Source organism: Sorex fumeus, unplaced genomic scaffold (assembly GCF_029834395.1).
Source record: "Sorex fumeus unplaced genomic scaffold, SorFum_2.1 ptg000055l, whole genome shotgun sequence".
Taxonomy (NCBI): Eukaryota; Metazoa; Chordata; class Mammalia; order Eulipotyphla; family Soricidae; genus Sorex; species Sorex fumeus.
Window position 1 is genome coordinate 3,684,830 of NW_026606112.1, and position 13,729 is coordinate 3,698,558.

At 47.9% G+C, this 13,729-nt stretch overlaps 1 protein-coding gene across 2 annotated transcripts in view; it reads right to left on the bottom strand.

Moving 5' to 3' along the window:
• Positions 1–9,219, bottom strand: part of UBE2K (ubiquitin conjugating enzyme E2 K) — a 59,153-nt gene extending 49,934 nt beyond the window's left edge. The window contains exon 1 of one of the 2 annotated variants that reach the window (XM_056125557.1): positions 8,962–9,219. In XM_056125557.1, coding sequence (XP_055981532.1) covers positions 8,962–9,024 — 63 coding nt within the window. In that variant the 5' untranslated portion in view covers positions 9,025–9,219. The remainder of the gene's footprint in view (positions 1–8,961) is intronic. The other variant, XM_056125558.1, reaches the window with a different exon arrangement.
• Positions 9,220–13,729: the final 4,510 nt, after the last annotated feature.

A 13,729-nucleotide genomic window follows, 5' to 3' on the forward strand; every position in this document is an offset into this window, starting at 1 on the left:
TACAAAGGTTAAGCCACAAGCAAAGTATGTGCTAGGACAATTGTTTCAATCCCAGCACCTCAAATAATGACCCCTGAGCATCTTCAGAAATAGTCCTTACAGAGCAGTCAGGTCTGGATGCTGACCATTGCTGGTGGCTGGGTGTGCCCCCCACCCCCACTCAAAAATAACAGTGTACTGGAACATTTTGAGACAGCATACTTAAGGGGCCTAAGTAGGATAAAGAGTAGGGTGATGCTTTACTTGTAGCAAATCCAAGTTTGATCCCTGGCATCCCATATGGTCCCCAGAGCCCCATGAGGAATGATTCCTGAGTGCAGAGCACTGAGCACTGCCAAGTGTGGCCCCCTCCCCCAGTAATATATTTGGAGGATAGAATGTCTTACATATAGGCATCCCAGGGACAGTCCCCTAGGAGTAGCCATCCCAGCACCACCAGGAGTGGCTGCCCCTGCCAAATTAAATCGGGAGATTTGGGAGATAACTCAAAAGGTTAGAGTACATGCCTAGCATGCATGAAGCCCCAAGAATGATCCTCAGCACTACATGCCCCCACCCTGAAACACAGATGTGGCCCTGGTGGCCTCAAGTACCAATGGGTTTAAACAGCAGAACATCTACGGGTTCAAGCATGAACCATACTGAAGCCAGTGCTGCAGTTTATGTTAATTAAGTCACATCAAGTGTGAGACAACACTGGTAAGTGCAAGCATGATCACGTTAAAACATCCTCCCAGAGTAAAATGTATCCCAGGGGGCAATCCTTAAGCCTTCTGAAGATCCTAAAAACTAACCCAAAAGCCAGGAATATAGGCCAGTGACGAATACATGCCTTGCATGTAGAAGGACCTGGCTTCAATTCCCGTGATCATTACCCACACAAAAATCAAAAAAGTGAAACCCTAGGCCAGAAGATATCTCAAAAGGTTGTAAAACATGCTCTGCATGTGGGAACACTAAGTTCAATCCTCAGCATCACAAAAATGTTAACTCCCTCTCTGCTAAATAAAATTAAATCCAGTGGTATGCCATGCCACCAAGGCAGCTAAGAAAGAGAGGCGCAGAGACTATTTTAAATATACAGTCCAGGGCTGAAGCACTAGTACAGCTGGTAGGGTGTTTGCCTTGCACTCAGCTGACCCAGGTTCGATTCCCAGCATCCCATATGGTCCTCTAAGCACCACCAGGAGGAACTCCTGAGTACAGAGCCAGGAGTAACCCCTGAGCATTGCCATGTGACTCAAAATGCAAAACAAACAAACAACAAAAAACAAACAAAAAGCAGTCCATCCGTGATATGAAAATCCAACCAACTAGGATCAACTAGAAGTGCAAAAGTGCATGCCCCTCCATAAAGTAACGCAAAAAAGTCAGATTAAGCTGCTTGAACACATTTGGCAGAACCAAGCTTGATTCCTGGCATCACCATGTGTGATGCCTGAGCACAAACCCAGGAGTAAATACTGAACATTACCAATGTGGCTCAAGAGTGACAGGGGCTGAAGCAACAGAACAATGGGGAGGGCGTTTGCCTTGCATTTGGCCAACTCGAGTTCGACCCCCAGTATCCCATATGGTCCTCCGAGAACCACCAGGAGTAATTCCTGAGTACAGAACCAGAAGTAGCCCCTAAGCATTGCCGGGTGTGACCCAGAACAGCCAAAAATGCGAAAAAAAAAAAAGTAGAGAGAAAAGTGATGTCTGAGCACAAAGCCAGAAGTAAACCTGAACACTCACTGAGGCTCCTAAACTGACCCAAATGAATGAAGCTTACTCATTTTAGAAAGGAGATGTTTCAACAATTAAGGAATGAGGAACTGTTAACTGGTAATTTGACTCTTAGGAGTAGACCAATTGCTTGAATATGTGAGCATGGATTTGCACTGACAAACTACTAAAAACCTCTAATGTGAAGCTGGAGAGGTAGTACAGAAGAGGTGGCATTTGCCTTGCATGCTGCTGAGCTGGGTTCTATCCCTGGCAGCCCCTACCCCCCTGAATCCTGCCAGGAACGATCCCTGAGCACAGATCCTAGAGTAAAATGAGCATTGCCCATGCCTCCCCCCCAAAAAAAAAATTGATATATCTACACACACTGACACACACAGACACATACACAGAGACACACACACTTATAGTGTGCATAGCTACGAAGATACCTCAAAGGGCTAAAATACATTATTTTGCAAGCTGGAGGCCTGGGATCAATCTTTGACACTCCAAGCACTCTCAGGAAAGACCTCCAATCACTATATCAGAAAAAAAAAGGTCCCATCAGGTATGGCTCAAATACAAAGAATTCCTACAAACCAGGAAAGACACAACTCAAGGAGCTGGTGTGCAAGCTTTACCATGGCCCACCTGAGCACCACATGGCCTTCCCTCCACCCAAACCCCAGCATGGCTAGAGTGAACCCTGAGCTATGATCTGATATTGGTTCCCCAAGATATGCGTGTGTGTGTGAGATAGTACAGCGCAGGGTAGGGTTCCTGCACAGTGTGCAACTGACCCAAATCGATCTCAGGACCCGAGTCCACTAGCAGCAATGCCTGAGGTGCCATGCCAGAAGCCCTGAGCACCCTGGGTGTCTGTCTGTCTGTCTCTCTCTCTCTCTCTCATACACACACGCACAAAGCTTAACCCATTTTTCTAAGATGCTATTAATAGACCTTTTGACAATTACCGTAAAAAGGGGCTGGAAAGATAATACAGCAGGTAAGGAACTTGCCTTGCACGCAGCAGGCCTGGGTTTAATCCCCCACATCCCATATGGTCCCCAGAGCCCACCAGGAGTAATTCAAGGTGAAAAGCAAGGACGACCCCCTGAGCACTTCCAGGTGGGGCACCCCTCCCAAAAAAAAAAAAAACAAAATATTGTGAAGTATGTTTTGAAAACCTTCAAAGTAAATGAAATAAACATTATTAGAAATCAGAAAGGTGATTGGAAAAAGGGTCACTTATGATACCGGTAACTGTATGGTATGATGCTAGTATTCTACTGTAACAACTATGACAGTTTCTTGACCTGAGTTAAATCAAGTGGCACCTGACACATTATACATACATATAGGGGAGCAGCCACACCCAGTGATGCTGGGGGACAATGCCTTGCCCTAGATCCCAAGCCTCTGGCAAACAAAACATACTTCCTGCTGAGCCATATGCATTTTACTTTGATATGAAATAAGGTGTTTCCTTTAATGTGGAATAAGGTGAAAAAGCTTATAAAGTTGCTAACTCCACAACTGTTATTTATATGTAAACATGTTTTCTCCTGATTTTGTTAATTTCAGGTTTCTAGTTCCAATTCAAGTGATCTGAAAATAAAATTTAAAAATTTAAAACAACAAAAATAAAAGGGAGCCAAAGCAATAGTATGGCGGGTAGGGTGTTTGCCTTGCATGCAGGCGACCTGGATTCTATCCCTGGCATCCCATAGGGTCCCCCTCAGCACCACCAGGAGTAATTCCTGAGTGCAGAGCCAGGAGTAACCCTTGAGCATCTGTGGGTGTGACCCAAAAAACAGGATGGGGGAGGGGGGAGGGAGGGAGAGGGAGAGAGAGAGAGAGAGAGAGAGAGAGAGAGAGATTATTTACTTACAAATTACAGGATCCCTACAATTCCTCTGAGTCTTTCCTTTGGAACCTAGGTCAAGAACCACCTTCCACATACATCCTTAGAATTCCCATTGCATTTATTTACTTTCTGCATCTAGCATTTTTATGTATCTCCAACCCATAAGTCTACAGGGACTGTGCTCATTAATTGGATACAGTTTCATCTTCACTAAGACTATAATACTCTTTAGGGGCCTAAGAGATACAATAGGTAGGAGGCTTCCCTTACATGGCAGTCTTAGGTTTGATCCCTAGTACCCCATATGGTCCTCTGAGCATTGCCAGGAGGGATTCTTGAGCACAGAGCTAAGAGTAACCACTGAGCATTGCCGGGTGTGGCCGCCCCTCCCCCCAAAATAAAATGGACATCATGGGGGAAACTCTGAGATACCTCTAAATCTGTCGGTGGGTACAGACTTCATAAGAGCAAAATAAATGCACCTCCAAACAGTACTCTAAGTTTTGATTTTCTTTTACCCAACCAAGTTTTCCTTGCTCAATTCACACACAAAATCTCATAAGGCACACAATTTAAATTACACAAAACTACGACGGAAACTATAAAAACAAACCACTTTCCTACTATAAAAAAATATATGCAAGCCACTCACATTTTGGTTCATTTGTAGACCTGAAGAGAGGTGGAAGGTCTGGAGCAAGCAGGGGAGGCCAGAGAGTGTGAAAAATCTCTGCCCCAACATCCCATGAGCACCACACCACCAGGTGTGGTACCCCACACTTCGCGCACACAAAATTTTTTTGGTTTTAACAGTTCTTTTTTTGCTTTTTTGGGTCATGCCCAGGGATGCTAAGGTATTATTCCTGACTTGCACTCAGGAATTAGTCCTGGTGATGTTTAGGGGATCATATGGCCATATGGTATGCAGAGGATTGAACCCAGGTCAACCACATGCAAAGCAAACACCTTACCAACCGGACTTTGCTCTTACAAGTTCTGTATAAAATAACCTAGATCAAATTGGATCAATTACATAAAATTGAAATGGCAATACAAAAATCTATTTAATTGCTTAAGGAAAATTTACACAACAGATTTCATTAAATTAATTGGTTACCGTCATGGAGTCAAATATCCCCTATGAAAACCCTACAAAATGTTAGCAAACTGCAGCTACAATATGTGATCAATCACTTGAGCTATATTCCTGACCAGCCCTGTAATATTTATTTTAATAATCTAACAAATTAGATTGTATTTAAACCCATTAGCCTGTAATGCAAATCAGGTTCAATTACTTTAATAATGACAAGCATGCCAAGGAGTTGGAGATAAAGTAAGTACAGTGGGTAGGGCACTGCCCTTGTTCACAGCTCAATCAAACTCAGGTTTGATTCCTGAGACCACAGATGGTTTATGGTCCCCAGAGCCCCACCAGAAGAGATCCCAAAGCACAGGGCCAGGAGCATGCCCTGAGCACAGCTGGGTGTGGCTCAAAAAAACAAGAAAAAAGCATGGCTATCTTTAGGAAGCCACAACTATAAGGTATCATATAAACAAACAGATTCAGATCCAAATCTCAAAACTGTTTGTAGACAAATAATTTAATATCTCCAAATCCCAATTTTCTCATCTAAGAAACAGATATCTCATTCAAAGACCTCTCCTCTGTTTTTTTGTTTTTTTTTTGGGGGGGGATGCATACCCAGCAGTGCTCAGGGATTACTTCTGGCTCTGTGCTCAGGGACCAAGCCTGGATAGCTGTGTGCAAGGTAAGTGCACTAGCAGCTATACTGTCTCTCCAGCCCCATCAAAGACCTATTTTCAAGAATTAACAATAATGTATAAATACATTAGTAGCCACTCTACTAATGATGTTGTGTTATTAGTAATAATGGTTAACAATTTTTCAATAGTATTATAGAAAACATATTTACTAGAGATAGTACTACTCTTTACTAACATACAGACTATAGCCTTACTATGTTTCATCAAAACCAAAAATTCATTTGTGGATTCTGACTCCAAATAACTACCAACTCAAATTAAATAAATTTTCAATTCCTGGCAAAATTGAAATATTTAAGACTGGCTCAGGTTGGGGGAGAAGAGATGTGGCTCAGTGATGAAACACAAGCCTCCTAGCATGGAAGGTTCTGGGTTTAGATCCCCAGGCTCCATTATCCCTCATTTCCCCCAAGTCCAACTGGTTCAAGTTTAAAAATTAGTATCTGACAGATTTCCAGACAGTCTGAAGGGACAAAAGCAGCAAACAATGGGGCTGGAGTGAGTATAGTAAGGTGCTTGCCTTGCTTGCCAACCAGTACCACCCGTCGTGGTACTCAGAACCTGGGAACTCAGAACCAAGAGTAAGTCCTGAGCATTGCTGGGTGTGCCCCCAGACAGACAGACACACACACACCAGCCCACAGTGCTGCAACTATTTTAATAAATTACATATCTATGATATTCAAAATTCAAAGGGATACTGCACATCCTTGGACCTAGACACCTAATCCCCTACACAAAAGCACTCAATTTTATCAATGGGGGGGGGGGTGTAAATGGGTTGGGTTACCAATTCCTGGCTGCACTCAGGGTTTACTCCTAGCTCGGTGCTCTGAGACTACTCCTGGCAGGCAGGCTCAGGGAACTTTATGGGGTGTCCAGGGTTGAATCAGGTTGGCTGTGTGCAAGGCAGAGTATCTGCTGTACTCCCACTCCAGCCCCTCACCCTTACGCACAATCATAATCATAATGGGTCACCACTCCACCTCTGCAGTTTCCAAGCACCTTTCACTTTCACATCAATTTATCTTGGAGACTACATTTTAATTAACAACACATTCCAAGAATGACCACTTGTGACTTCTTTTGGCCAGAATTCAGAAAACACCAACTAGCTTTACAAGGCCACACACAAAGAGATGTCCTTCAATCAACCAGCACTCTTATTAAACAACAGAACAGTAGATAAACTCTGATATTTGCATAGATGGCAACTTAAAAACCTCCATTTGTACCCACAGGCCCAAAAAAATCTTTCACTGAGTTGGAATAATCAACATAATCCACTAACAGAATTGAGCCCACTAAAATGTTAAAGATTATAATCAAATTTAAATTATCTAGCTCTTCTAACTCTTTCCTGTATTGTTCTTTACAATTCTCCTCCAGATTTATAAAGGTAGTATTAAAAAAATCTTGTCTGTACTTCCTGTTTCCTTACTGACAGAACTTGAACCTTTTAATCATAATTTTTTTAAAAAAATAAAAGCAGCACTATTCTAACAATATCATTATTTGAGCAATACAAGTTTTAAGTTTCAAGTATCAAAAATATCGCAATCGAGCCAGAGTGATAGTACAGAGAACAGCACATCTGCCTTACACATGGCCAACAGCTCAATCCCTGGCGTGACATAATGATCCCTGAGCCCACCAGGAGCAATTCCTGAGCACAAAGGCAGGAGTAAGTCCTGGCACAACCAGATGTGGGCCAAAAACAAAAATGAAAAATTGTTTAAGATCAAGGTAAAAGTCATGTAGAGACCATTAAATCATAAAAACAAAGAATTGTTTTACATATTAGCTTTCAGTAATGAGTCGGGGGGGCGGGTGCTGGGGCTCATTTCTAGGGATACCAAAAGGAGTGTCTGGATCAAACCAGGGACAGCAGTATGCAAGGCATGCGCCCTCCTGCTGCACCATCTCTCTGGGCCCTACTCATCTAAAGCTGTCATCTTGGCTGGCTGCTGGCAACAATACTAGGAATAATGTTTTGTTAGGAATATATGTCTGCTCTCCTGGAATACATTTTGAGATTAAAATTAGAATCATTGTTGCACAGTGTATCGGTAAGGACATTTATGACTGACTCTTTCTGCACTGTACCATAAAAACACCAAGTCATCCTTGCATTCAGTGTTTTTGGCACTGAACAAATAAGAGGCAAGAGTTCATACACATGCTCTGTAAAACTGACCATCACAGATTTTTATATGAAATATACCTGCTACTATTTGTCTTTTTTTAAAAATACTTAAGGAATGATTTCGGCTTCATGGTTGGCTGAAAAGGTAACACTATAAATTAAGTAGTTACCAGACTTGTTTCAATTACTCATCACATACCTAGAATGCTGATTTCACAAATCACTGAGATGATCAAAGTACCAACACACAAGAGAAAAACAGCAGTGACACATCCAGTCATGGTCTGTCCCATGCAAAACATTCAATATTGCATTTTAATTCTTTTGTGTTAAAAGAACCAGAAAAAAACATAATCCTATGGATCCGGGATACCAAAAAATCATATTGATACTTGCCTCATTTTGAGTCTTAATTAGGAGCACATTTTGGGATGGGGTGGGGAGGGTAGAAATCCTAGCCAACACTCATAGTCATCTAAGTGCTCACGGAGTATTTAGAGTAATTTGAGAACCAACCCTCCCCCCAATAAATAATTAAAAAAAAATATGCCCCTTAAAATCATTGCAGGCAGATCTGGGGGATCACGAGCACACAACTCCCTTCCTTTAGGGAGCCCTGACAACGTATTCTCCCGAGGAAAGCCCACTTTTTTTTTTGAAATGGGGCTGTTTTTCCAAAGTAACCAGCAAGCCAAGGAGCAGAGGCATCATAATGAAGTTTCCAGGCGCAACCCCGCAGGCACCGAGCATTGTCTAGGGGGGGTGGGGGTGGGGGGGTGTTGGAAAGACACGCTCCGATCTGCACCTCGTTCTAAGGACGGGGAATTAAAACTGCCCAGACCAGACCCTTACACGGTCACTTCCAACCTTGCCTGGCTGAGAAGAGCCCGGTGACCCCCCCACCCCCCCACCCCCCCGTCCGTCAGACCCCCACCCCACCCCCACCAACTCGCCCTTTACCTGGAGGATTGGGGGGGGGGGGGAACCAGCTCGTGGGCAGAAAATAAAAAGGCGGCCTAGCTAGCTAGCGCCCAGGGCTGGCTGGGGGGCGCACGGGAGCGGGGGGCGTGGGGGGGGGGGGGAGTCTGGAATTCATTTCCGATCCGGCGCCCCGCTCGGCCGAGTGTCGCCCGCGGCGGGGCCCTGCCCTGCCCTGCCCGTCCGAGAGCAGGGGCGCCCCAGCCCGCCCCGACCACCCCCCACCCCGGGTTCCCCGGCCCGGCGCCCCCGCCTCGGACGGGGACCGGAACCGCCAAGTGCGGGGCCTGGGCCGCCGCGGCCTCCTCCGGATCCGGTTCCACCTTCCCCTTCCCCCACCCGCCGGCTCCGCGGGCGGCCCGGCCGCGCCCGGGGGCGACCCCCACCGCCCGCCCGCCCGCCCGGGCCCGGGACGCGAGGGAGGGGGCGGACGCGGGGACGGGGCGGGGGGCGTCCGCGGCTCGGCGCTGACCTCCTCGCTCTTCAGCACCTCCTTGAACTCGCGCTTGATTCGCTGCACCGCGATGTTGGCCATGTCTCCGCCCGCAGCCGATTCGTACCCGCCTCCTCCGCCACCGCTACGACCCCCGCCGCCGCCGCCGCCGCCGCCGCCTCTTCCTCCACCGCTTCCTCCCTCGGCGAGTCGCCCCCGAGCCCGCGAACGCTGCCACCGCCACCACCCTCAAGCCGCCGCCGCCGCCGCCGCCGCCGCCGCGCTCGCCTCGCTGTGGAATCACCTCCGCGCCCGGCCACCAAAATGGCGGCGGGTCCGCGCATGCGCAGCGCCGGCCGGCCGGTCGGGCGCGCAGCCGCCGCGCGCAGCCCCGCGCACACGCCCGGGCGCGAGCTCGCGCCGCGCCGCGCCGACCGCGGGCTCCCGGCGCTCCGCGGGGGGCGGGGGGAAGGGGGCGGGAGAGGGGCGTGGCCTCGACGGCGCCGCCCTCGCACCCGCGCGGCTGGAGCGGGCGGGGGAGGGGCGGGGTGCGGCGCCCGGGCCCTGGCTCGAGTTCGAGCCCGCGCGCAGCCCCACGCGGGGCTGCGAGCTCCCTCCTGACTCCGCCAGCCCCGGAACTCACGAGCGTCGTGTACACGCTCCAGGAAAACTCCCCTCCCCCGCCCCCCCCCCCCCAGCCGTAGGCCAGAGCAGTAAGGAGCCCAAAAATTAAAAAAAAAAAAATGCGCGGCTTTTGTTCTCAGGCCGGGTTCTGGCTGTGGCCCCGGTCCCTACGGTCAGGGCGGGTCGCTGCAGGGCGTCTAGACTTTTGCAGCCTAGGTGGAGTGCTGGGTCGCTGCGAGGCTTCTTGGACGCGGGATGGCCCTGCGGGGAGCTGACCCCGGCGGGCCCACCGGCCCGATTTGCTGACCTCTCTCGGGCCTATAATGAATTCCCCAGGACTGCCTGGAACTAAACACCGAGGTTTTGAAACCAGGGGCCTCCCCAGAGAGCACGCGCGCGCACACACACGCACACATACATACGATTGCTGGGGACTCATCTCCCCCGGGGCCTCCCCAGAGAGCGCGCGCGCGCGCGCGCACACACACACACACACTCGATTGCTGGAGGACCCATCTGCCCCAGGGGTCACACACAATTGCAGGGGGACCCATCTCAGACACACACACACACACACACACACACACACACGATTGCTGGGGGGGGGGGGGGAGGACCCATCTCCCCGGGGGGTCCCGAGGAGAATCAACAATTGCTTTTCTGAGCTCCCGATGGCGCTGCCCAGGGCCCCGGGAAGGAGAACCGCTCCACGACTAAGTAGTCTGATGGAAATGGTTTGCAGGTCGTGACAATCCGTGAAGACTGCGGACATGAGTCGTGGAGCTGCAGGGTAGGCAGCTTTATTTCAAAAGCCTGGGGCTGGCCCTGGTATTTTATTCACTTGGAAAATACTAAGTAAAAGGTAAACTCGAGTGTTGCAACTGGAGAGTGAGTTTCAAAAGCCCTCTTGAAAGAGGTCGTAAAATAAAGCGCTTGTGAATGGAACTTTTTGGAATAGGAGTTTATTTGGAAATTTATGTTTCCTGCAGCTGGAGAGAATACAACGGGTGCAGCGCTTGCTTTGGACGTGACTGACCCGTGTTCGATCCCCAGCATCCCATATCGACCCTCAGGACCCCCCCCCCGCCCCCCAGAAGCTCGCTCCTGAGCACAGCCAGGTGTGGCCCAAAAATAAATTTAAAACATTTATATTCCCGGGTCGGAGAGATAGTACAGGGGTTAAGGCGTGTGCCACTCAGCCAACCTGGTTGACCCTCCAAAGAGTCCTCTGAGCTCCTCCAGGAGTCTTCCTGAGCACAGCAGGTGTGCCACCCCCCCCCAATAAAATAATTATATTTCATATGTACTCCAATACAGCAGTAGACATTTTTCACAAATTAGAAACAATTATCAAAAGTGGGGGGGGGTGTGGATGTGGAGCAATAGCACAGCCGGTAGGGTGTTTGCCTTGAATGCAGCCGACCTGGATTCGATTCCCAGCATCCCAGCATCCCTGAGCACCGCCAAGAGTGATTCCTGAGTGCAAAGCCAGGAGTAATCCCTGCCTGAGCATCGACGGGTGTGACCCAAAAATGCAAAAAAAAAAAAAGTGTGGTGTGGCAACAAAAAGGGAAGTAAGCACGGGAAGTAAGCCATTCGGCACATGGCAAAAAGGGAATTTCAGTCTTAAAAATCAAGAGGGGATTTTTATTTGTGGGGGCGAGGCGCACATCTGGGATTCAGAGGTTGTTTTCCAGCCCTTTGTGTTACCTTACCTCTAAGAAAAGATTTGGGCAGGAGGGGGTCTCACACAGGGGTAAGGCCCTCCCGTTGATCGTCGATTTGCTCGAGCGGGCCCAGTAACGTCTCCATTGGAGACTTTGTTGTTACTGTGTCTGGTATATCGAATACCCTCGGTAGCTTGCCGGGCTCTCCGAGAGGGGCGGAGGAATCGAACTCGGGTTGGCCATGTTGGCCGCGTGTAAGGCGAACGCCCTACTGCTGTGCTAGCGCTCCGGTGCTCAGGGATAATCCCTGGTGGTGCTCCAGGAACCACGCCCATGCAGGAGACCTCACGGGGTCAGCAGCTTGCAAAGCGAAGCACCTTACCTGCTACACTACTCTAGGGTTCCGGGAAGGATCCCCTAACCCACTTCCAGCCCCGCATCTCCACACCATCTGTCTTCTCCAACTTAGGTTTCAGATCTGAAAAATAAGGAAATGAGATGAGATGATCTTCCCAGTTTTTAAGAGTTCAAAATTCTAGTACATTATCTCCAAAAAGGTCCCTATGTGGCTAAGTACACTAATATAATTTTAGGAAAAAAAACATTGGTGGTGATGGGAAACATACACTGGTGAAGGGATGGTCATTGGAACATTGTATGACTGAACTCAATCATGAACAACTTAGTATCTCACAGTGATTTCAATTAAAAAATAAAGTAAACCAAAACCAAAAATTACCTTCCAGCAGAGCCCCCTAGTGGTCTTAAAAGGAACCAACGACATAATGTGAGTCATGGAACAGTGGATTATTGGCGTCCTACAAGTGATACAGTGCTCTGTGTATTTGTTTCAATACATTTAAAAATAACTAAAGAGTATACCTTGTATTTATTGCCTTCATTCAATCCCCAGTCTGAAAATTGAAACAGTATCAAGGAGGGGGTGAGAGGGGGAGGGTTCGCTGAAAGCATGGACCATTAAGTAGAAAGGATCCTAGGGTTTGGCAATTTGGCGCTTTTATTTTTTTGGAGCGGGGGTGGGGGAAGGGAGAGTGTGGGGTGGGGTCACACCCAAACCAGCTTGTTCAAGGCTAACCCCTGGGTTCAGGGATCACTCCTGGCAGAGTTCAAGAGGGCCAAATGGGTCTCTGAACAGGAACACTGATTGTCCACATGCAAGGCAGATATCCAACCCATTATACTATTGCTAAGGCCCCAGGGTTTGGCGTTTTAAATTGGCCCATACCTGGCAATGCTCAGGGCTTATACTTCCTGGTGAGATTCAGGAGGGGACTGAACCCAGGTTGGCCATGAGCAAGACAAGCATCCTACTCCAGCCCTGAGTTCAGAGATTTTTAAATGCATGTACGCTTAAAGGTGGACATGAAATTGTACTTTTAGGAAGTCATTCTGTAGATGTTCTAGTGCCTCCTCACTGCTCACACTGTGAGATGTTCTGGCAAAGGAGTGATAACTGAAAATTCAAAATCAGGGGCTCTAGCCATATTACAATGGGTAAGGTGACCAAGTTGCACCCACCAACATCAAGATAAAAGTTAGGATCTCATGCTGCAAGGTATATGCAACCCAAGTAAGCTGGGTGGAGTGTTGAGGCCACACCTGACAGTGCTCAGGACTTAATATTGACTCTATATTCAGGGGTCACTCCTGGCCATGTGGAGCCTAAGAGATGGTACAGTAGGTAAGATGCAGCCTTGAACATTGCAGCCTGCCCTGATTTTTGTCCCCAGCACCATCATAGTCTCATGAAACCACCAGGAGTGGTGGAGTAAGCCAGGAGTAAGCCCTGGACACAGCCAGGTGTGGCCCAGAAAACAAAAACGAATTCCGAGACTGAGAGATAGTATAGTGTGTAGGGCGCTTGCTTTGAAGGCAGCCAGTCCAGGTTCTATCAAAGCAGCCCATACCCATATGGTTTCTGAACTCTGCTGAGTGCAGCACAAAAAACAAATATATACATGGATATATATGGCAAAAATAGTACTCTGCCAACCCCTGGTAATAATTCCAACATTGATGGTAATAATTTTATTTATATTTTTGCTTTTGGGTCATACTCAGCATTGTTCAGTACTTACCATAAGATCTGTACTCCTGGTGGGCCATATATGAGGCAAGCACCCTGCCCTCGTACTATCCCAAAGGTTTAGTAGATCCTGATAGTACATTTACTATTCTCTGTATTCACATTTTATGCTGTTCTAAATATATAACAAAAATTCCTTGGGGCTGGAGCAATACCACAGCGGGCAGGGCGTTTACCTTGCACGCATCCGACCCGGATTCGATTCTCAGCATCCCATATGGTCCCCCAAGCACCACCAGGAGTAATTCCTGAGTGCAGAGCCAGTAGCAACCCCTGAGTGTTGCTGGGTGTGACCCCCCAAAAAAAAATTCCTAAAGTCCTTTCCTGACCTTGTCTTTTGCCAGCTTTATTGTTTTTTTTTTTTTCATGTATTTTTTTTTCTTTTTGGGCCACATCTGGCGATACTCAG